At 37.1% G+C, this 23779-nt stretch overlaps 3 protein-coding genes and 1 long non-coding RNA gene across 6 annotated transcripts; 3 read left to right on the forward strand and 1 right to left on the reverse strand.

The window, feature by feature from the left end:
• The first annotated feature begins 4992 nt into the window (after window positions 1–4992).
• LOC307005849 (protein rapunzel-like) lies at window positions 4993–10859 on the forward strand. The gene is made up of 2 exons (XM_079626347.1): window positions 4993–5249; window positions 7197–10859. Exon 2 carries the CDS (start codon window positions 7223–7225, stop codon window positions 8396–8398), a length of 1176 nt encoding a protein of 391 aa, XP_079482473.1. The 5' UTR covers window positions 4993–5249; window positions 7197–7222; the 3' UTR covers window positions 8399–10859.
• Window positions 10860–11033: 174 nt separating this feature from the next.
• On the forward strand, window positions 11034–15810 carry LOC307005850 (protein rapunzel-like). Of its 3 annotated transcripts, none has more exons than XM_079626349.1 (3): window positions 11034–11129; window positions 11413–11535; window positions 13935–15642. In XM_079626349.1, exon 3 carries the CDS (start codon window positions 13984–13986, stop codon window positions 14662–14664), a length of 681 nt encoding a protein of 226 aa, XP_079482475.1. In that variant the 5' UTR covers window positions 11034–11129; window positions 11413–11535; window positions 13935–13983; the 3' UTR covers window positions 14665–15642. The 3 variants fall into 3 exon arrangements, 2 of the variants coding, with proteins under 2 accessions (XP_079482475.1, XP_079482474.1); XR_013799342.1 differs by lacking the exon at window positions 11034–11129 and having other exon boundaries at window positions 11298–11535; window positions 13935–15305; window positions 15533–15810; XM_079626348.1 differs by lacking the exon at window positions 11034–11129 and having other exon boundaries at window positions 11298–11535.
• LOC307005852 lies at window positions 11676–14068 on the reverse strand. The gene is made up of 3 exons (XR_013799343.1): window positions 13932–14068; window positions 12533–12585; window positions 11676–11864 (listed from the first exon to the last, which is right to left on the reverse strand). It is a non-coding gene; the product is annotated as an uncharacterized lncRNA (long non-coding RNA).
• Window positions 15811–21490: 5680 nt separating the features above from the next.
• On the forward strand, window positions 21491–22700 carry LOC307005841 (protein rapunzel-like; the record flags this gene model as incomplete). The annotated part of the gene is made up of 1 exon (XM_079626333.1): window positions 21491–22700. One exon carries the CDS (start codon window positions 21491–21493, stop codon window positions 22670–22672), a length of 1182 nt encoding a protein of 393 aa, XP_079482459.1. The 3' UTR covers window positions 22673–22700.
• Window positions 22701–23779: the final 1079 nt, after the last annotated feature.

Genomic DNA, 23779 nt, shown 5'->3' on the forward strand with positions numbered 1-23779 from the left:
TCTTTTCCTAGCAAAGTTTTTTATCCACAAATGTAAGTTTATCGACAGAAAACCTCTTTTTTGTATCTTTCTTAAGGACTTTAACCAATATATGATATCTCTTGAACACTCAACAAGTCCTTTGGCTATAAATACACAGCTACAATGTGTCAAGTTTAAGCTATTGAATTCCTCGTAACCTCTTGTTTGTATTGTCATTTTGTTCATATGTATTTTTTGCAAGTACTTGTACTTAATATGTTATCTCTTTCTACAATGTTTGCCTGTATGTGTACTAGTACTGAAATCTATAATAAAAAAATAATAAAAAAATAAAAAATAAATAAAAAAAAAGGTCCTTAACGGTAAACGTGGGCTTATCTGTCTGTGTAATGTTACGTGACACAGCTGGTCTGGGGCGGGCACGAGCAGCTTCGGGAACGTTGACGCGGGTCCGAGTTTGACTATCACTCCCTCCAGGAAATAAACGAAACCATGGCTCTGGTTACTGATGGATTTATTGCTTTGTCATCTTTTTCTCCGTCATCACATTCACCGTCAATGAAATCCACCGTCAAACTACAGTATGACGTAAAGGATAAACACGTTCACATACAATATAAAGAGGTAAATACAAAAACAAATCGGGAAATACAAACGTAATACACATACCTCGCTGGCTGCATATAACCAAGAGGGAATGAGTTCACTTGAAAATACCCGGTTCAAAACACAAAAATGAAAAACATCTTCTTTAACGTTATTTCTCTGCTCAAATAACGAGTAACTCTTGTAATACACACGCGGAGAATAACTTCTCACCAAAATGTAAACCTTCCTGTTGCACCTTAAAGGATCCGTGTGCAACGCAAATGTACTTTAGTTCCTTATTAACATCAACACTCAATATTCATGAATAGATGAAACAAATAACAAAAAAAAAAAACATATTAAAATAACAGAAATAATATGTATGGCAGTTATACTGCCCTTTTTTGCACAACTAGCACAACTGTCAAGCATTATGATGACAGATTTGTTGTTGTTGTTCAGATGAAATGAAAAGCTTAATCCACTTTTTAACTTTAGGCTAATTCATGACTCATGCTAAAACGAAAACAGGGCAGGGATTTCAAATACAGCTACTTGGAAGTCACACCTTAACAAACTAACAGATATGGAAATTGTCTCAGTTTGTCTTTGTCTAATTTTCTATGGAAGATTTATGCATTTTAAACAAAGAGACCAATTAACAAAGAAACCCATTTGACATGTTCCCTAAACCTTAACGTTTTTACATTTACATGTGACAATTGCTTAGAGAAGCCCATCTTTTCTCAACAACCGGCATAAAATTGGAGGCATCATTCATATCCGTATCCCAAATAAAACGGGAAGTGAAGCTTATTAGGAACTAACTATGCACATTAGTAATTTGTTTGGAAAGTATGGATCCTAAATCTGCCACAAAACACTCCAGGGCCCTGTTGACTGTTTATCAAGCATGTGCATCAGCGATCACACCCAACGCTGTGCTACTGAAGGCACGTCATCCTTTATAAGCACAACTGATTTGCATAGTGTGAGATCTAACATAGACATGAAGATTTGAAATGCTAATGGCAGACCCGCTGTAATCCACAACAACCTCTTATTGTCCTTCTACAGACGAATCATTGCATGCCAGCGTGTCCCAGCGACCGCTTCAGCACAAAGCCACTGGGTTTGTCCGGCTGCCATGCTGAAAACAGTGGAGTATTTCTCTGCCATGTAAAGCAGTGTGACGGAAATGACCTAGAAGCATCGCGCCCCCAAGAGCTGTTTTCACACTCATTTCAGATTGGCAAGTGTTGCTCCACAAAGTCTCCTAAAAGAAGGACAATGTGAAGACTACAACTTATTTATTTGCATTTTTTGCCTTTTAATGCATGTATCCACTACTGTTTGGGCCATTCAGAGTGCGATATGATATGTAAATTACTATGGATGATTCTCACAATTCTACAGTGCATCTTTAAACTGTATCATTGTGATTTTTATTTATGACAGCACAAATACAGCAACATAGCAACAACGTTGTGTCGTTAGGTTTTTAGTTTTAGGCCGTTTCCTTGAACTCTTGGATTGTATATTCTTGTTTTCCTATTTTTGTTTATTACGGTAATAAAGTCTACAGCATGAATACGTGACAAACATGGCATTTAGTGCAGTCAAATTGATTAATCGCATCTAACATAAAAGTTTGGGTTTATATACAGTTTTTTACAATCACTTTGTTACTATTTTCAGAACCTTGATGTCATTTTTCACAACTCTAGACACAAAACTCAAAACCAATGATCAAAATGCACATTTTTCAAAACTCTAACTATTTTCTCAATTGCTTGGATACAATACACATAAAAATTAGATCATTTGTTCATTTAACAAAAGTCACCTGTTCAATATGACACAACTTAACATCAAAGTACTACTATTTCAAAAGGCAATTCACACATTACATTTCAAATGAGTGTCTATTCATTTCCTTACAATGATCTAACTATCAAATGATACAACTGCTCAAAATGATAAGTAACTGTTGCATTACTCTTAATGCATAGTTGTATGGAAACAGACAAACAATCTTCCATGTTTACAGTAAATCATGAAAGTTTCAAGATAACGAGATTCATTGTCACCAATTAGCGTGGAGCATGAAGCAATTAGACTACAATATGCATGGATGTAGCCTAATATTTTATCATAATGCTTCATCAGACACGTGTCTATGGTCCCAAATACTGTACCACCTTTTCAGACTAGTGACAGTATTGACAGGACTGCACTGTATAGATGCCCTTGTAATTGCTTGTCCAGTTCTGCCAACTCGTGACTGATGATTGAGTGCACATCGTGGAATGAGTATATACTGTAAAGAGTTGATTGGGATCCAATTGCAAGAGCATAGTGATGCGTAACATGGAGCCAGCAGGTGATCCAGGTCATAATGGAGGTCAAGCAGTGGTGGGAGGAAGACGAGGAAGACGTGTTGGTCAAAGGAATGGCAGGGGACAGGCACTCCTTCTGAGAGGTGGTCGTGGGCCTCGTTTGAGGGGTGTGGGGGAACGTGGTAGAGAACAAGGCCACGGACAAAGACAGCATAGAGAGTCCAATCAATTTCGGGCAATAGTTGTGGACCATGTCAAAAATCATGGCATGACAATGTCTGGCGGCTACAATGATACAACCAAACCTCAGAAGGTCAACCTCAATAATCAGAACTTTCCGCAATGAGAACCGGTAAGTTATCAGCATGCACTAAACATTATGCTACTCTCAATTGTCAAATGACTGCATACCAATGTGTCTCACAGAAGAGGTGATGTGACCAAGTGTCTTCTTACTCTAATGTTCCCTGTAGAATTGTGACCAGGCCCAATAGTGGAGGCAGAGGCACAACTCTAACTGACCAACAAGAGCAGGCTGTGTCGATTTGGTTCGGGCCAGAAATTATATTTGCCTAACAGAAATTCGCCAGCATATCTTGGACAATGAAGACATGTTGTGTTTCTTACAGTGCAAGCAAGCAAGTTGAGGAACACTGCATTTTATGTTTTACAGCACTGTCTTTTCTTTACTATTTCATAGCTAATTATTTTTGCTTTAATTCAAATAAACCTATGTTGTGATTGTACTGTAGTGTTTTGCATCAATCTATTACAAAATTTGTTCAATGATTCCACTGTGCCTGTAGTATTCTCTCTACTACTGCAGTACTTTTACACAGATGTATTTACTGTACATGTAGTACCATAATGAAACCTGTATAATCTATTTTGTTATACAATATTTAATGATTGTACAAACAATGACACAGTGAAACTATCGGTTGCGTGTGTGTGGGTGATCTATAGTTATGTTGCAATGGTAGTTCACAGTAAATTTGTTTTTTGAACCAATGATTGGGCAAGTGCAAGATTTCTTTAAAGATGTGAATGCACAATGCAATGTTTCGAACATTAGACAGCCTGTGTTACAAGTGATAACCTTTTTGAGTTTTGTGTCTAGAGTTTTGAAAAATGACATCAAGGTTCTGAAAATAGTAGCAAAGTGATTGTAAAAAACTGTAATTCAAATAAACCTATGTTGTGATTGTACTGTAGTGTTTTGCATCAATATATTACAAAATTTGTTCAATGATTCCACTGTGCCTGTAGTATTCTCTCTACTACTGCAGTACTTTTACACAGATGTATTTACTGTACATGTAGTACCATAATGAAACCTGTATCATCTATTTTGTTATACAATATTTAATGATTGTACAAACAATGACACAGTGAAACTATCGGTTGCGTGTGTGTGGGTGATCTATAGTTATGTTGCAATGTTAGTTCACAGTAAATTTGTTTTTTGAACCAATGATTGGGCAAGTGCAAGATTTCTTTAAAGATGTGAATGCACAATGCAATGTTTCGAACATTAGACAGCCTGTGTTACAAGTGATAACTGTTTTGAGTTTTGTGTCTAGAGTTTTGAAAAATGACATCAAGGTTCTGAAAATAGTAGCAAAGTGATTGTAAAAAACTGTAATATACATGTGTGTGTGTGTGTGGATATATATATATATATATATATATATATATATATATATATATATATATATATATATATATATATATATATCCACAGCATATATTATAAACTAACTTTTATTTTAGATGCGATTAATCATAATCACTATATATAGGCCTGTGTGTGTGTGTGTGTGTGTGTGTGTGTGTGTGTGTGTGTGTGTGTGTGTGTGTGTGTGTGTGTGTGTGTGTGTGTGTGTGTGTGGATATATATATGCTTTTAATTATCTTTGGTCATGAGCAGTTGGAGATGGCACTTTGTGAGAATCATTGTGATGTAGATGATAGTCAATATTGACTTAAGTACCACATCCTGCCATGTCCAAATAATACAGGATGTTGTGCGTAAGTCAATATACTGCCACGAAGCAGCATTAGGATAAAAAGAGACGTGGCTTTGAACTTAAACAGTTCCTCTTTTTCAGAATCAGTTGGTTGGTTCCTTTCCTTTTTTTCACAGAGTAGAACGATCAAAAACAGGGTCTTCTTGTACAAATTGCTAGACTGGATTACTTTTAAACTATTTTCCTACATTTCTTTTATGAAGTCATTTTGTTTCTGAAATCGGATACATCCCGGAGTTTTAATTTCAAAGCCATCTTAATTATTCTTACAAAGGAGGACTTGAAACAATCAGGATCATTGTATTGTTCAGTAAGTATTGTTTTGCTCTAATTCCATTGAGATCAGAATGCTCTTTTAAAAGATGAATTGTTGAGTCATAAATTCCAAATATGAGTTCTACATGCTTATCCTTCATAATAATAACAACTGAATTCTCATAATTGTTCACATAATCCACTAAATCATTATGTAAGACATTATGTAACTCCATCCCCTGCATGCATTCCTCTGAGCCCACTGAAGAGATGAGGGACAGGCACACGGACAGATTACATCCTGTAAACATTCCTTCTGTGAGAAAAATCAGCATGTAGTAGTTAGATAGTCCCAGAAATGCTTAGTAAAGCCTTTACCCTTATAAAACATGCTGCATGCTCTGCTTTTCTACACGGGTTGTCATGGGTACAGGCACTCACAGTGGCCAGTGCACACACACACACACACACACACACACACACACACACTTATATAGGCCTATAGTGATTACGATTAATCGCATCTAACATAAAAGTTTTTCTATATAATATATACTGTGCATACATATATATATACACACACACACACACACACACACCACACACACACACATGTACAGGCCTATATATATAGTGATAACGATTAATCGCATCTAACAAAAGTTTGTTTATATAATATATGCAGTGCATATATATATATATATATATGCACTGCATATATTATATAAACAAACTTTTGTTAGATGCGATTAATCGTTATCACTATATATATAGGTTTAATATATATATACGATTAATATACGATTAATATATACTATATATATACTATTAATCGCATCTAACAAAAGTTTGTTTATATAATATATGCAGTGCATATATATATATATATATATATATGCACTGCATATATTATATAAACAAACTTTTGTTAGATGCGATTAATAGTATATATATAGTATATATTAATCGTATATTAATCGTATATATATATTAAACCTATATATATAGTGATAACGATTAATCGCATCTAACAAAAGTTTGTTTATATAATATATGCAGTGCATATATATATATATATATATGCACTGCATATATTATATAAACAAAAAAAATCAAAAAAAGGGAGAAAATCCCTCTCTTTTGAACACCTTTTTGATGGGCGTGCCGCATTCAAGATTTGGAAGTAAACGCCCACTGCTATGATTGGGTAACAGTTTTGCATAATAAAATCCTTTTCAACATCCCAGCCATTACACATGTGGAATTGTTTTAAAAACGTATAATGTTGAAAAATCTTGGTTGTGGCAAATAAATCACATAAATGACGAAACAAAAGGAAAGAACAGCCAATCACAACTATTCACAGTTTGACTGCAGCGCTACTGTATACATACTCAGTACATATCAAACGATCTGTATCAGACAAAGCAATAGTGACACATGGTAAAACACTGTTACTCACACTTTTGTGTTGCGACATTACTGTCGGATCCAATGTAGTCTTCACTGCATCATCTTTTATTAATTATTCATTAATTTTTTTTATTCAGTCTCTCTGGAAAGCCTTTAGGATCACAATGAAGGCAATGCCAAGACTCAGTTTTTCCACAACTTGCCAATTCAAAACGTCTTGTAATCCTCAGAGGGGTCTATATTGTTTTATTGCTAAAGTAAATCCTGTGTTTGCGTCTCTCGTATTTACTACATGACATGCGTGAATCAGTGTGCGGGCCTAAGAAACAATGACGTAGAAGTAGGCGTTGATCTTCTTCCACAGAGGCGGTCTTTCGTTGTAATAATGTGACAAAATCCAAAACAAGTCGTTTTCTGAGCTTGGCTTTAATAGAAGCTGGTTTTTTTTACTAACGTGGAAGTTTTAAGTTCGGATATTTTGTAGTTGAATGTTCTCTTTGAATGTTGAATCAAGGAAAATTAGATTTCTCAATTTATGACCCCTTTAAATGGTAAATTTCTAATTATGTACTGATCTTATTTTACACAGAGACATCTTGCTATTGAAACTGAAAGATGTCCGAGCAGCTGCAGAAACTTGTTGCACAGAAGAAAGATGTTGTCGAGACCGTGATGGAAGTGTTTGAGAAGGGCGCAGAAGTGTTGGCCAGCATTGCTGGAGATCTGTTCCCTGTGTTCTCCATCGCAGCTCCGATTGTGAAGCTGGCGCTGGGTAACGTGGAAAGCAAAGAGGCCGAGTTCATGAAGGAGCAGTTCCAGAAAGTGCAAGAGCGCCTGGAAGTTGTTTCTGAAGAGGTCCAGCAGATAAACCAGGAGATCAAGAAGAGCGGGATAGATGCCACCTACTTCTCCGTGGAGGAGAATCTGACCAACCAATTCCGCAAATTCATGGACGTCCTGAATGCAAAACCTAAATTCAGAGATGTCAGAAAGGAAATGTTCCTGGACCACTTCAAAAGGACGGGGGGCGACAAAAACTTGCACACTCTGTATAATGCCGTAACCGGAGATAACTTCTCAGGAGAGTCTGTTCTGGAAATCACTCTGAATTACGAGCAGAAGAGCCGCAGGACGGTGGAGGATTTCTGCGCTACGCTCAAGAAATTGTTCTGCGTCGGTTTGATCGCCTTACTGGGACACGCGGCGTTAAAAGGCGACGACGACGAGGAGAAGTTGCTTCAAGATTGGAGCGAGAAGATGAATGTGGTCCAGTCTAAAATGAACGTCGTGATTGAAGACTGCATCAACAGCTTTCCGTCGCAGGCCAAGCTGGACGCCAAATGCATAGTGAGAGACCAAAGCGACAAAAGCAACCAGCAACTGGCCGACATGCTGGTAGAGCACCTGAAAAAGAAGTACGACTGGGTGTGCTGGTCAGTCCGCATCTTTAACTCACCCACGTGCCTGTTCACCCGCATGAAAGACTTCCATGGATTGACGGGAAAGAGTTGCTTTCAGGTGCCGGCGTCGGATGACAAGTTAAACGTTGTGGTCTCCTACAGCGCCTCGCCTGAACCCGTCGATAAAGCCCAGATACAGAGCCTGGTCTTGGAGCAGAAGAAGGTCACGATGACGCCGATGGCCGAACTGCTTTTTAAGACAATCCCTCTCTGTGTGGTCCACACAGTCAAGACCTCATGCAAAGATTTGGGCTTCTCCAGCAGCTTCTCTGATGAGCTGCACTTCTTTGAAGAGTTCAATAACTTCTATGTCTTTCTTCATTCTGCTTAAACTAGGCAGGGAAATAGAAATACTATGATTAACAGCTAAACAGCTGTTGGAGGATATGTATACACACACTATAAAGAGTGTTTAAACTCTCCAAAATCAACCAATGTACTATTTTTATGTATTTTTTCCTAGTCTTAGCCTGTATCTAAGATATAAATGGACACTTAATATATCGAATTTGTTTTAAATATCAAATTTAGGCTTTTACTCCCTTGTTAGTGTATACTGGGTAACATAAGTAGAGTAGACTGTCCACGTTCCCTGATTGTATGCAAAATGTTTGCACAAATGTGTTTAAAAGTTATGAACACTTTGAGAAAGAACTAATTACTAGATTTGACAAAGTTCTCCTAGTATATAGCCTTCACATCTTTGACAAAAACACTTAGGTATCATCTAGATATTCTTAACCTTGAGCTTATAAGGTTAACCTTTATATCTGTTTTGTTTTTTAAATACTTTATTGTAAGTTTTTAACATAATGTACAAAGCAAGGAACACACAAACATATCAACACAAATTAAAAATATTGTAGCTAAATAAATGAAATAAAATAAAAAATAAAGGTGGGCTAACATAAGCAAAGCATAGTTTTGTTTTGTTTTTTTCATCACAGGAAGAACTTTCTTTTTTTGTTTGTCTGAAATAATTAGTACTATTTTATTTATTACATTTTTTGGACCGGATTTATGATTGCTAAGTCTGAACGCAGTGTTCTGCTTATTTTGTATGTGTTTTCTTTGTGCATTAAAAAAAATCTGATGCAATCTATTATTGTGCTTTTTGCTGCCTTCAAGCACTGGTGTTGTTAATCAGAGTGTTGTGGTGTAGGAAATTGAGGTTTCATCTGTCCGTTTTTTAAGAGCATCAAAAGACACGCTTGGGTGAAATGGACTGCAATCCATATACAGCCTCCAACAAGCCACTGAACATTTCCCAGCTTCCTGATCTACCGGTCTATCGATCTCTTGAGTCTGAATGATGGACTTAATGTGCAGAGGGGCAGGTCTCCAGTAAACTGGTCTTAGTACTCGCATTAGACTGATCAGGACTGGACACAACTGCATCACAGCACAAAAGAACAGCTAGTGAATGTGTAAAAGTGGACTCTTTAAATGTACTTGTTTATGCTTTGTAAAATGCACTGAGCACTAAATGTGCTATATAAAGTAAAGAAAATTATTCGTATTATTACTTTTATTACTGGTTGCTGCTGGCTGGTCATGTGATCCCACCATGGACTCCATTGCAGTACACATGTTCGGTTTGGAAAAGACAAAATCAATCCTTATTTTCACTCTCAAGTAATTGAAATGAAAGCTCTCTTCATCTGTGGGTATTCCAGAAAGCAAGTTTAACTTACCATCACATATACCGTGAACTCTCGATTGTTTAACCCAGACCTTTGCTAACTCAAGGTATGCAGGTTCAGTCATCCCGGAGTATGAAACTCAGAGTCAGTTGCTATGCTACTTACATACCCTGAAAGTTACCTCAGGTTTTGGAGGTTATCCGCTTACTCTGAGCAAACTTGTCACATAACCTGTTTCTGGAATATACCCTCCTGATGAGCCTCCTTCTCCCAAAATCTACCAGATGCTACCACAACCGATCTGCCATGAACACAAAACAAACTCATCTGTTTTTGTTTCAGTTAATAGGACAACCCAGTCCGCTTTTTACTGACACCATCCTTAACATGTAGCTTATTCACACATATTCCAAAACATGCTGATCATTGTAATATATTTATTTATTAACACCACAGCATTAATTATGCACTAAAGTGACATCTTGTGGCTACAAGCATACATAAGTCATAGAGATACACCAGATACAATGCTCTAACACAAGTTTCTAATCATAAGAATGACTTTAGAGATAGATAGATAGATAGATAGATAGATAGATAGATAGATAGATAGATAGATAGATAGATAGATAGATAGATAGATAGATAGATAGATAGATAGATAGATAGATAGATAGATGTCAGTAAAATCTCTTACTTCTTTAATCCTTGTCTGTCTTCGCTCTGATAGTCGGGCCTGGCTCCACTTCCCAATGTCCATTTACATTTGATGTCCTCAGTTTTAGGAGTAATCTCACTCAATGGAAAAATAATCACTCTAGCAATGAGAGCAGAGAATCATGTCATCTTATACACAGTTTTGCCCCTCAAAATAAAATGAAGAAGAATATGTCTGTCAGTGCGACTAAACGTTATTTGCAGGCAACCACTTCCTCATGTGTGAGTTTTAGTGCACAAGATGGAAAACAGGAACTATGAACTATCTACATGAAGTTACATACAATTTGCATCACTCCATTTTAGAGAAACAACCATATTTATGTACATACAACACCACCCATGTCACTGCATGAAGACTAAAGCAGGTCTACGCCCTTTCCCAGTGTGAATGACAGGTCATATGACACATCTGGAGTCATACAGTGCCACGGACAGGACCAGAGCCTGTTGTATGCTTCTGCGTCAACTCCACGCCGTAGCTACGCCGTCACACCTACGGCGTCGTGGCCGTTTTATGGTTCTGCGTCGGGTTGTGTTGCATTGCGGTGCATTTCACCGCGAGAACGCTAGGGGGACGGTATCACAGCCCTTGTGGTCTGCGTCGCCTCGACGTGTAGTTACAATTTTTTGGAGGTGCACGTTGAGCTACGGCGGAGGGGGCGGAGAGGGGTTCGCGTCGACGCAGAAGGGTCTGCGGGGGTACGCCGTCGATTCGACGCAGAAGCATAAAACAGGCTCAACACTTGATGGACGGACGGACGGACGGACGGACGGACGGACGGACGGACGGACGGACAGACAGACAGACAGACAGATAGATAGATAGATAGATAGATAGATAGATAGATAGATAGATAGATAGATAGATAGATAGATAGATAGATAGATAGATAGATAGATAGATAGATAGATAGATAGATAGATGTGACAGTTTCACATAACATCAGAGGAGCTTGTGTAATTATGATATTTCATTTACCAGGACCCTGTAAGATAATGGTATAGTCCATCTGTACACCCCTCCACACTGAGCTCATATGAAACTGCCCATCCTGCAGTGACTGCTGGGAAGACATATAGACGAGGGAGGTAGCAAACTGAAGAGGTAAGAATTGCAACATCCGTCACAGGCAACTAGATAGTGTTATTAAAATACATGAAAATGTGTAGATTTTTTTAGGTATTGTTTGTTAAAGTTTGAAAATGGCAGAAAGAGAATACAGTCCTCAGCATGAACACGGAAACATGGAGCAGCAGCTAGAGGGCGCTATAACAGGACAGACAGCAGCTGAGTGAAGCTGATGGGATGAAGCCCTTTTAAAATACTCACGTTATTTGAGAAAACAAAGAGGGATGTTAAATTGTTGTGATTTTGCTTGAAAAAGTTGTTAATGTTCTATCTTGATCCCAGAGCTGCAACAAACACCCAGCGCTCTATAAAATAAAAAGCTTTGTATATAAGAAACATTTACGCAAAACACAGGAGAGATAGGCTATTCAAACAAAATAATGGTTTCAGAACTGATTGTTTACAGTTCACCCACTGCAAAAAACGATATACATAGTAAAATATATAATATTTTATATATAATACATGTAGGCCTATATAGTTTATATAAAATAGCATGTGTGTGTATATATATATATATATATATATATATATATATATATACATACATATATACTGCATTTGATTTAGGAATGTTTAGATATTTGTACTGGAAAACAGAAGAATTTTTTTTTTTCGCAGTGCAGTCTGTAAAGTGATGTAAGGTCTGTTTGATATTCAAATTCAATATTTAAATATTTGCTTATTTTTCAACCATTTACAGTATTTTAACAATTTCTATGTTCTGTATATAAGCATGGTTATAAATCATGTGTATCATTCAAATTTTGAATTCAAAATTGTACATTATAAAACACCTTATGATCTATATCATTATTTTATATGAGTGTTTATCATTGTGTTTTATCTCAGCAAACTGCCTTCATCCCAGAAAACACTTCAAAGTTAGAGCCCATTGTAGCATATTTGAGGTTATATTAAACACACATTTCAAAAAATAAATAATTATAAAAATCTGTCGTTATTTACTCACCCTCAGATCAATTCTAAATCTACATTATGGTTTCTGCAGTTGTTGTTTTCTTTCTGTGGAACACAAAATAATAATTTACTTTTCCATACAACAACTCATAGTGACCACATCCATTCTCTAAAAGGACAAAAAAGCTATATAAAAGTAGTCCATAAGTTTTATGTGTTCCAGACAGGCTGTCAGTCTGTGCATTAGTGATGGAAAATTTCATTGACTTATTTTGCAAGTTATATACACCAGTAGGTGGCGACAAATGACTGTAAGTCATGAGTCAATGAATCCTTCATTCAACGATTCATATAAAAAAAGCTTATTTAGCAACAAAAGAAGCGACTAGGTGCTTTCCACTTTCTATTGAGAAATTACTATTGTAATTTGTACTAATTAAATATTCGTTTAGTTATCTCCAATGCTCTCTCTATTTTGCTGTAGAACATTAAACCGTTATGCTGCCTCAGAAGTCTGTCCGAAATCAGTTTCGTAAGATGCTTTCATGTAAGAACACTGCCTGCAACGTCATTGTCTGTGGGCGAGTCACTGAGTCATTTCGCCAATCGATTTGTTCAAAAACACAAGCTGATTCATTCTGGAACGAAACTAGCAACTGGCTGCATCCAAAATCGCATACTCTCTTGAGTAGGTACTTATTTTGAATAAGTATGTACTTCATGACCGCTAATAAAGTATGTACTATATAGTATGAGTGGGTGTAGTGTGAATGTCTGGACGTACTAATATTCACCATATTGTCATTATCATGTGATCTACCAGCGTCAGTTACATCGCTTCACTGCCATGAGAGAGTTATGAGAGAGTCATGGAATCATTCGTTCAACCGATTCATTCAAAAATGCTTATTCAATCAAGAATGGAACAAGCTACTCTTTTTATGAGTCTTTGAAACGCTGATTCTTTCGGGGAGGAAAGAAATACTGCACGCTACACGGAGGTGCCAGCAGCCTCGCGGTTATTTGGGATCGAAAAGTGTGTGTGAGGAACAGAAAATGTTAAATATTGTTCATAAGACAACTTTTAACAATTTTGGAAGAAACTTCACTCAGCTGCTTTCTATACAAGTTAATAGTCAAGTCACGTCATCTTCATAGCGCTTTTAACAATGTAGATTGTTTCAAAGCAGCTTTACAGAGATAAACGTATCATTTAAGGTAACAGAGATTGTTTTGGCTTTATAGCAGTTCTTGAATAATGTTATTTTCCAGCTGAAGTTAGTTTTGATTGATTCACTTCCGTCGAAATGATCATTTGTTATTGAATTAGGGGCCGCTAAGACGACACCGTTCTCTCTAAACAGACTTTTAACCTGTGAATATAGTGACCATGAGCTTGTTCTAGAAAGGAGAACTAAATATTGTCTGCATATTGTGTGTCTTTGTATCACCAGTTTCTTCTTCAGGTAAACATCGCTGGGAAGGGCTCTTCCTCCAGACTCAATGGCTGAAAGTGAGATCTTCGAGGACCCGGAGAAGCTGAAGAGGGGCCTTGTGAAGGTTCTAGAATGTGTGGCCACCATCTCGTCAGCGGCAGCGGTGGTCAATCCCATCTTCGGCGTGGCCGGCTCTCTCATCCGGGTGGTGCTGCACCATGTGGACGATGAAGACATTCGGAAACTCAGACGGGAGTTCGGCAGCGTGAATCGAGCCCTGGATGAAATTTCAGAGCAGAACCAGAATGTATTACTTCAGATCAGAAAGGAGACGGTGGATGGTCTGTACTGTCGACTAGAAGAAAACATTCGTAATCAGTTCTACAAGTTCATGGACACCGTGGAGGCGTCGGCTGCACACGAACAGCGCAAGAAGGAGTTTGAAATGAGCTTTGTGATCAATCAGTGTGACCAGAACCTGTACACACTTTATGGTGCGGTGATGGGCGAATCAAAGATCTTCAGCCAGCCCATTCTGGAGGTGTACATGAAACATTCGCAGGGTGACCAGCGCGTCATGAAAAACCTCTGCACGCGACTCACATACCTGTTCTGCATCGGCCTCATTGCTCTCATGAGTTACGCTGCCATCGTCGGAGATGATGAAGAAGCTCTGCGCGTCGAGTGGGAAGAGAAAATGAAAGATGTGGCCAAAAAAATGTCAGAAGTGCTGAACACTTATGAGTGATTTTAGCTCATGTGACTTTTCTTTCATCTGTCTTTCTATCTTCTCTGTCTATTTTATTAGTCAATGTCCTAGCAACTACTTAAAACATCCCAACTAATGCTCTCACAACCTCTCAAAACCTTAGTTACCCTCTAACAACATCATAGGAACCACTCAGAAACCCCTAGCAATGGCCAAGCAACAACTAAAAAAACCTTTGATCGATCGATCTATCTATCTATCTATCTATCTATCTATCTATCTATCTATCTATCTATCTATCTATCTATCTATCTATCTATCTATCTATCTATCTATCACCTAGCAACACCCTATAGCATCCACACAGAACACCTAGTAACTCCCTATCAACATCCTAGCAACCACCTATCAACCTGTTAACCCATTCCTAATGTGTTCCTGCAAATATTTGCACTTGTGAAACAAAAGTTATATTATTTATAACAGCGATATTATTTTCTGACAGTGATGTTTTCATCTTTCTGTACAGTTTACTACACGCACTCAAACTGAATCTGCCCAAGCCAAAGTCAAAATATTGTTTTTCTTTAATGCTATTTAATGTTACAAATCTGTAATCCTAATAACTTGTATAGCCTTAAAATGTTTTTTTTTTCTGCAGATCTCTATCTCTCTACACTGTAAAAAAGAAATTTCATTATTTGTAATCACAACTTTTTATCTTTTGTCAAATCAACTTAGATAATGAATGTAGTTCAGATAACATAATATTTTGAGTTTCTATTGATTAAACCAATCTCCTTCATTGCATTAACTCAATTGTTTAATTTCAATGAACTTACATTTTTAAGGCAACCAGGTAACTTATTGTTTTAAGTTAAACCAACAATATTTTTTTACAGTGTAGAATTACATTATATTGTTATAATCTTCTGCCATTGTTTCAAGTACTATGTAGAATTGTGAATAAAGATATGAGAAATACACACACTCTTCCTTTCATTTCAGTCAGCCACAGTGAGCAATAGTGTCAAAGTGAAGGGCACTGTGATTGTGCTATAAATAGTGTTTTGAGGTTTTTGTCCAATATAATTATGAGACTGCAGAGAAATTAAAATTAAGCAGGTTGTGTAAATTATTTAGGTAAATTTACTTTATTACATAAACATAATGAAATGCAATTATATATATATATATATCCTTCTATAAAAAATGTTTTTGTCTTAAAAAAAAGTTATACTGTACATACTGTATATATATATATATATATATATTATATATGTGTGTGTGTGTAACTTATCATGCACTAGACTAGATGACCCAAATTACATATATAGGCTACAATTTAGCTAGTTATTTCTCACTGTAAACACAGTCATTAAACATTATGATTTAGATAATAATAATGATAGCAGCTTAATGCTAAAGAACAAGACTATTAATTATAGCTAGATTGTTGAAAGTCAAACATGATCAAATGTTCACTAAATTAAAAAAAAAAGCCCTATAGTCCTACTCCTATCGCTAAGAAATGTCAAGGTTCACTTTACGTGACTTTCTCTCAGATAACTCTTCAGCCAAATCCTGATTAATAAGAGAAGCAGAGAAGTCAGATCCGTAATATAGTGCGGTCTGCCTCAAAATTGGTAGTTTGTGGTCTTTTAATGATATTTATGTCTCACGGTTGCATAGAAAAGCTCTAACAATTCTGAAATATCTTACGGTTCTGTCAGGACCACTATCGTCAAATACGATTGACAATTAGCATACAGTTTGGATTGGCGGTATGGTTCCGTTCTGGGCAATAACTCACTGCGCATCCGTGCAGCCTAGCATAGATAAGAGCAGGAGATCAGCAATAACCCCCCTTAGGGAAAACAGAACAGAACCAACATAAATTTATTGCAGATATCATTAATTCAAGATTTTAAAGTACAACATGATTCGAGAATTTTGTCTGATTCAAGGGGAATCAGAATGCCAAACTGACTGACGAGAGGAGCTGAGGAGGGAGGAGGGTAATTCGCTCCTGGAAACACGATAGCTGCTGATAATACTGAAGAGCTTATATATGTATACAGTGATAGGCGTCGTATTCCTATAGGTGGACGTGGATCAGCTGAGAGTCAGCTGATGCGAGCTTGACTAACGTGACCTGCCAGAACTGACGCTACGGACGCTATCCGTCCGGGCAGCTCTTTACCCCTCTTCAGGAAGACTATTCGGAGCAATTAAAACTAAAACCAGAATTTTTGAACAGCACTTATTGTTCATGCTCTAATTCCTCTGGTATTTATGCATCTGTATTTCATTCCTTGTAATTGATGGAATATACACTACCCGGCCACACACAAAAAAAAAAGAATCGCTGTTTGGATTTAAATATGTAAAAAGTTTAAGAGTGATTGGATCAGTATTGCAGTGATTATATGTTTCTGGCATGTTAAATGTTTTGGCAACAGATCTTCTAACCCTATAATTGATGGAGTGTGTGCACATCTTGATGGAAATAACATCACAACATTTATTTCCATCAAGAGGTGCATCAGTTTTTGGTCAAGATGTTGTATTGACAATGCAAGAGTCCAGCACTCTGTAAAGTCTCCTCCAGCACATCCCAAAGACTCTCAATGAGTTTAAGATCTGGACTCAGAGGAGCCGATTCATGTGTGAAAATGATTCTTCATGCTCCTCACAGCCATTCTTTCACAATTTGAGCCTGATGATCTTGACATTGTCATCCTGGAATATGGCCATAATGTGTCTTCCTACATGGTTGTTTAACAAATGAAAAGCTAATTACTTTATCAATTAGGGTTAGAAGAACTGTTTCCAATATAACATGCTACATAATAATCACTGCAATAATGATCCAATCGTTTGGCATTTGGCTAAGCATTTGCCTATTTAGATCCAATTCCAAACATGCTTTTCTTTAGCAGTTGTTTTCTGTGGTTTTTCAAACACTAAGTTCAAAGCTGTCTGAAATTAAGAAATTTTTTGTAAATTCTGTTATTAAACTAAAAATTACAGTATCAACATATTCTATTGTATAATAACTGTTGGATAAACAAGCTGCCAAATATAAAAGGCACACTGAAATACATTCAGAAAGAGTCATCATTGTAGACTTTAAAAGGCTCTTCTCAAGGTCACATTTCATAAGCATATGTTGGGGCAAGTTGTCACACAGATGCTCTCATTTTCTCTTGCTTATACTCACTCACAATTTATTATATGTTGTGGCTTTATACATTGTAATTTTATATAGTGGAAACGTCGAAGTGTTTCTCTAGCCTAAAAAAAATATCCCCTAAAGGAAAAAGTGTGACAACTAGCCTCAGTCTAATACGTAAATTATATGATGGCCTATTAACTTAAATAAATAATTAAATTAAATATTTAAAACATTTTAATAAATAAATAAATATTTGCTTCGAAAATGTAGCCTATATATATAGTCCATGAGCTGTCCATTTTCACTGACTGAGGCGCAATCTATTAAACACTCGACTATCGTGATGGCCATGGCCGCATTAACAACAGGGCTAGGCGGGGCTAAAGCCCCGGGGCCCGAGCAAGGAGGGGGCCCATGATTGGCCGTGGAGCAGATTGACTATCCATCGGTAACGCTGATTGCCAAAGCCTCACGCCCCCCACAAATTAGCCCTGTTATTTAGTGATGCTTTACCATAAATTGCATGCATTATCATGGAATCATCACTATCAATCATTATTATTAAAGTAATTGACCATTCGCAAAGACCAGCCTCCTGTGTGTGATAAGCCAGGCTCTCGCTCTCACGAGTCACGCCACACATGTTCTCACGCAGTGAAAAATACATTCGCGGGGCACAGACTAGTAGTAGGCTACGCGCTGACAGACGAGAGAGCAGCTTACTTTTGACATGAAACAAAGTCTCAACTTTCAAATATTGTCATTTAAGTAATTTAAACAATACCGTTTTTCAAGTTCAAGTCCAAAGACGTTAACTTTCTACTGACTGCTTTGCTGCCGGACTAAATTTCGGATTCGGCGTTATGATTGGTCAGATCGCCTGTCCATCAAACTCCCGTGGGCGGCAGGGTGAATTGAAACGTCACGTTTGAATTTGGTATATCAAATGCATTTATTCTAAAAGTGTATGATGGAAATTTGTGTTTTTTTTATGTGCTTTTTTATACTAAGAAGAATAACAATTTGGAATGTAACAATTCCAAATGACAATTTGGAATGTAAAGAACAACATATTAGGCTATAGTGATCTGTTATATTGGGAAAATACCATATACATAAAAAGAAGTGGGCTCAAAGTAAACCAAATTTTCCACATTTTATAAATGACTTTACATTATATGTACATCTTTCTGAACAAACTAAAAACAAGAAAGAAATGAAAACATGTAATGCTTTGAAAGCACTGGATTTTATGTAAAATGTATTCTTTCTTTTTTTCCCACTAGAAGCTAATGTTAATGTGACATTGTGAATTTGTAATACCGCTTGTTACAACATTCCTTCTTATGTTCATTCAAGCCCTTGTCTGTTCTAGAAAGGATGCAGCAAAGATATTTAATGCTAATGTATGAGACATAGGCCTACGCTGAGTTTCATTCATTTATGAGGTGCGCTCTCTAGTTAACAATGAAAGTGAAAGTGAACGCGGCGCGCGGCTCCTCCATCTCACGGTTATTATATTGTCTGCTATATATTTACCGTGTATTTGTTAAATACATGCAAATGGTTGATGAAACATTTATTAAAATAAGATACAATTGAATTTATACAAAACGAAATTCACTTTAAAGAAAGGCTTTTAACAATGCAATGCAAGTGAACGCGGCGCGCTAGCGCCTCAATGTCACGGTTATTATATTGTCTGATATATTTGCTCTTTATTTATTAAATACATGCAATTGGTTGATTAAATATTTATTAAAATTAAGATACAATTTATACAAAACGAAATTCACTTTAAAGAAATGCTTTCTACAAAGCAAAACTTAATGAAATGGTAAAAACATGTCTGACGATTTACAAAAACAAAACTAATCTGCACTTTAATGTTAAAAGACGTAAATGTTAATAATTTGGTATACAGTCATGAGAGACTTTCATTTTAATTATTTTATTGCTGTATTTTATTTACATCTAATCGAATAGAGGATTTTACAAAAAAAGATGTGCATTTTATATGCTGGAATATGCAGAAATATAAGTTAACAGAAAAAGGACTTTGTTTATTTCGTTAAAATATGGTGGAATGTGCAGAAATTCGTTAAATGTTCAACAATTTTCTTCAAGTCTGAGACTGTTGCATTTAATTAAATTTTTGGTTGATGCAATGTGCATAAAATTAAAATATTGAAACTAATAAAACAAGTTTTAAAAAATAGAATGTTTAATTTTTTTAAATTTTAGGGGGCCTCCAATAGCTCATAGCCCCGGGGCCCAGTGAGCTCTTAATGCGGCCCTGGTGATGGCTAACAAAATGTAACACTATAGAATAGTATATTAGTTTACAATATATGCTATAATGTAGTGTAAAATACCTTGTTTCGGATATTGAGATACCAAAATCCCAAATCTGCGCACGTTCATGTCCAGCAGCGCGTGAGATGTTGCGCATAAACGAATAATCTGCAATTAAACAGACTCGAGTAAAAATTGATGTCTCAACAGGACATCATAGATCCATCTGCAAACAAACTATAAAAATACTCTGCTGTCAAATATGAGCCATTGATCCGACAGTTACCAACTGCTTTCCAAAACGACCCCAAACCATCATTGCGCGCACAACTCTCTCTCTCTCTCTCTCTCTCTCTCCCTCACACACGCACGCACATCTTTTCCACAGAGAGCTTTTGATCACGACATTTTGCTTTGAAATCGAACCTGAAACTGTGGGAATAATTTGGAAACTTGGAGGTCTTTCCAGCAGCTCTTCATCCTGAGAGGCGTGAGAAACCTGTTTAAATATTTTTTTGCTATGATGATGATGATGATGATGTTATCTCAAGGATGCGCATAATTAAGACACATCCACGAGGCAGACTGCATTAGAGCTTTAGAGAGATTAGCAAGGTGTGTCTTGAACTCTAGATTCACAAAACCTAAATGATTCATTGTGTATTTTATTGAACAACACTATTTTAAAGTAATCTATAATTTTTTCAGCTGAACAGTTATTTATCTCTGATGCATGGTTGATTTTTAAAGCCACTTTAATTATTCAGGGTTTATGTCAGATTCAAACTATGAGCCTTTTCTCATAATTCTACACGACTCTCCTCTGTATGTCACTGTGGTTTTCATTTATGATAACATAAATAAAAAATTTTGGACAAAAGTGAATAACTATTATAGCCTACCTTCTGTTGCAGTGGACAGATGCACCATTTAACAAAAAATATTTAATCATTAATACATGATCCATGTCTTATGATGGTCCTGGCCATTTACCTAAGAAGAAAGCTGAATAAAACAGTAATTTATCTTGGCACTTGACAATACACTCTTTACTTTGCAGAACAACTTATGCACTTCAATTAAACACATGATCTTTTTTCACATATGTGAACATGAACCAATATAAATCATATTAGTTGTATTTGTAATGTACATTTTTGCACTGAATGTATTTTGCGATTGAGACATCCCTTAAAATGGCAGACTCCCTGATCAGTGCCCTGAAGACTGAATAGGGAGCTGAATGAGACGCACCCGGATTGCCGGAAAATTCTGCCAATGGAGGGGAAAGAGTTAATTATGCAAATAGCAGTTTGCTTACATAATTTACAAATGTACCTTAATATAACTGTGGTGTTTCTTTGTGTGTGTTGTGGTTTTGCTTTCACAGAAATGTCCAGTTCACTGGAGAGGGTTGTAGCCCAGAAGAAGGAGGCCATTGAAGCGGTGATGGAGATGTTCGAGAGAGGAGCCGAGGTGCTGGCCAGCGCTGTTGGAGAGATGTCGCCGCTCTTCGAGGCTGCAGCTCCAGTCCTCAAGCTCGTCCTCAACAATGTGGAGAGCAAGGAGATCACATATGTCAAAGATCAGTTTCTAGTTGTGAGGAGCAAATTAGATGTCCTCTCATCTCAGCTACAAGACATTGACTCTGAGATTAGGAGGAGACGTTTGGATACCCAGTTCTTCTCTGTGGAGGAAAATATGCGGAACCAGTTTAGAAAATACATTGACATTCTGGAGGCCAAACCTGAGTATAAGGAGGTCAAAAAACGCTTGTTCTTGGAGCATTTTTTCATAACAGGAGGAGAGAAAAACCTCTGTGTGCTTTATGATGCTGTGTTGGGGAACAGCACATTTGGGGAGCCAATCCTGGATGTTGTGGAACAATACGAGGCCAGAAACAGAAGGGTCCTGGAAGACTTCTGCGTCCGGCTGAAGGAGCTGCTCTGCCTGGGAATAATCGCTCTGCTGGGATATTGTTTCCTTACTCAGGGAGAAGAAGCAGAGCAGCAGAAGATTCAAGAGTGGAGCGCAAAGATCCAAGAAATTGAGATGAAAATGAAGGAAGCGATAGAGAAATGTGTGCATTCGTTTCCAGAGCAAGCTGAACTGGACATCAAGAGGCTTGTGAAGGAAAGAGAGGATGGGAACCTCCAGGAAACGGCCAAGGAACTGCTGGACTTCCTGGTGAAGAAGTACGACTGGGTGAGCTGGTCCATCAGAGGCGTTAGTGACTTGGGCAAAATTAGGAACTTGAGAGCTGGACAAAACTTTCAGAGTGTGGCCGGACAGAGTTATTTTGAAGTATCTGAAGGAAATGACATAAACCTGGTGGTCTCGTTCTGCAGCGCCCCTCAGCCTGTGCCCAATGAGAGCATCAGACAGATGATGGAAGGTCCTGCGAGGAAGGGAGATGCCAAAGCTGTCGTGGAGCTTCTGGAGAAGCAGTTAGCTGGCTTTCTGGTTCATGCCGTCAGTCGTCACAAGGAGAGCTTCGCTGTGTCGAGTTTTCCTGAAGATTGTCACTACTGGGACAAACACAAGAACGTGAACGTCTGTGTACATGCAGAGTAGATTTAGACATAAACTAGCATGTTATATGTTTGGCAACACTTCTAACCCTTAGTGTGTAGCTTTTCATTTCTTAAAAGACCGGAAGACACATAATGGCCATACTCCAGGATGATAATGTCAAGGCTCAAATTGTGAAAGAATGGCTGTGAGGAGCATGAAGAATCATTTTCACTCATGAATCGGCTCCTCTGAGTCCAGATCTTAAACTCATTGAGAGTCTTTGGGATGTGCTGGAGGAGACTTTACAGAGTGCTGGACTCTTGCATTGTCAATACAACATCTTGACCAAAAATGTATGCACCTCTTGATGGAAACAAATGTTGTGATGTTATTTCCATCAAGAGATGTGTCAATGTTTGGTCAAGATATTTTACAGTTCAAGAGTTACATATATAATGTATGTAATGTACACAAATGTAGGACTTATCTGATCTACTGAATGACTGCCATATTTTCAAACAAAATAGGTTGGCTACTATTTGTGCTGTATTACTTGGCATGTTTACACATCATAATGTCATAATATAACTGAATGTCTATCTGAAAACATTCCCTTTAAACGCAACAGGCAGTAAACATGTTAAATATTGTGATGTTATGTAGACAAATGCTTTGTGGTAATAAAAACTTAAGCAACGAGACTGGACGGTACTGGCTAAGAAAAGTGCTTCCCCGTTTAGCCTGCATGATAATAACCTGACCTGACAGTATCTGTTCCTCATCAGACATAAAACAGCCCGTGGCAGGACGTCTCAGGAAACTAATGCACACGCACAGCAGAGAGATCATCATCATTTTAGACTAAAATATGCCCTTTAAAAATTCATGTCAGTTCAAAGTTGAATTAATACATTTCCAAGAAACAATTTGGGTTTGAATGTTTACTGGTTTAGCTTTTTTCAAAATTATACACTCCAAAAAGTATTTAGGCCTAAAAGTATGATTTATGTTTTTGAAGTGGATATCAAATTTTCATCCATTTGGAGTACACCGCTAAACTAAATGTGATGCATATTTGTCAGTCATAATAAATGAAATTCTTATGAAACAGGTATGTTTCCTGGCACATTTTATTATTAACTTCTTCATCTATTTTATTTTATGTAA

Source organism: Phoxinus phoxinus (assembly GCF_949152265.1).
Source record: "Phoxinus phoxinus genome assembly, chromosome: 10".
Taxonomy (NCBI): Eukaryota; Metazoa; Chordata; class Actinopteri; order Cypriniformes; family Leuciscidae; genus Phoxinus; species Phoxinus phoxinus.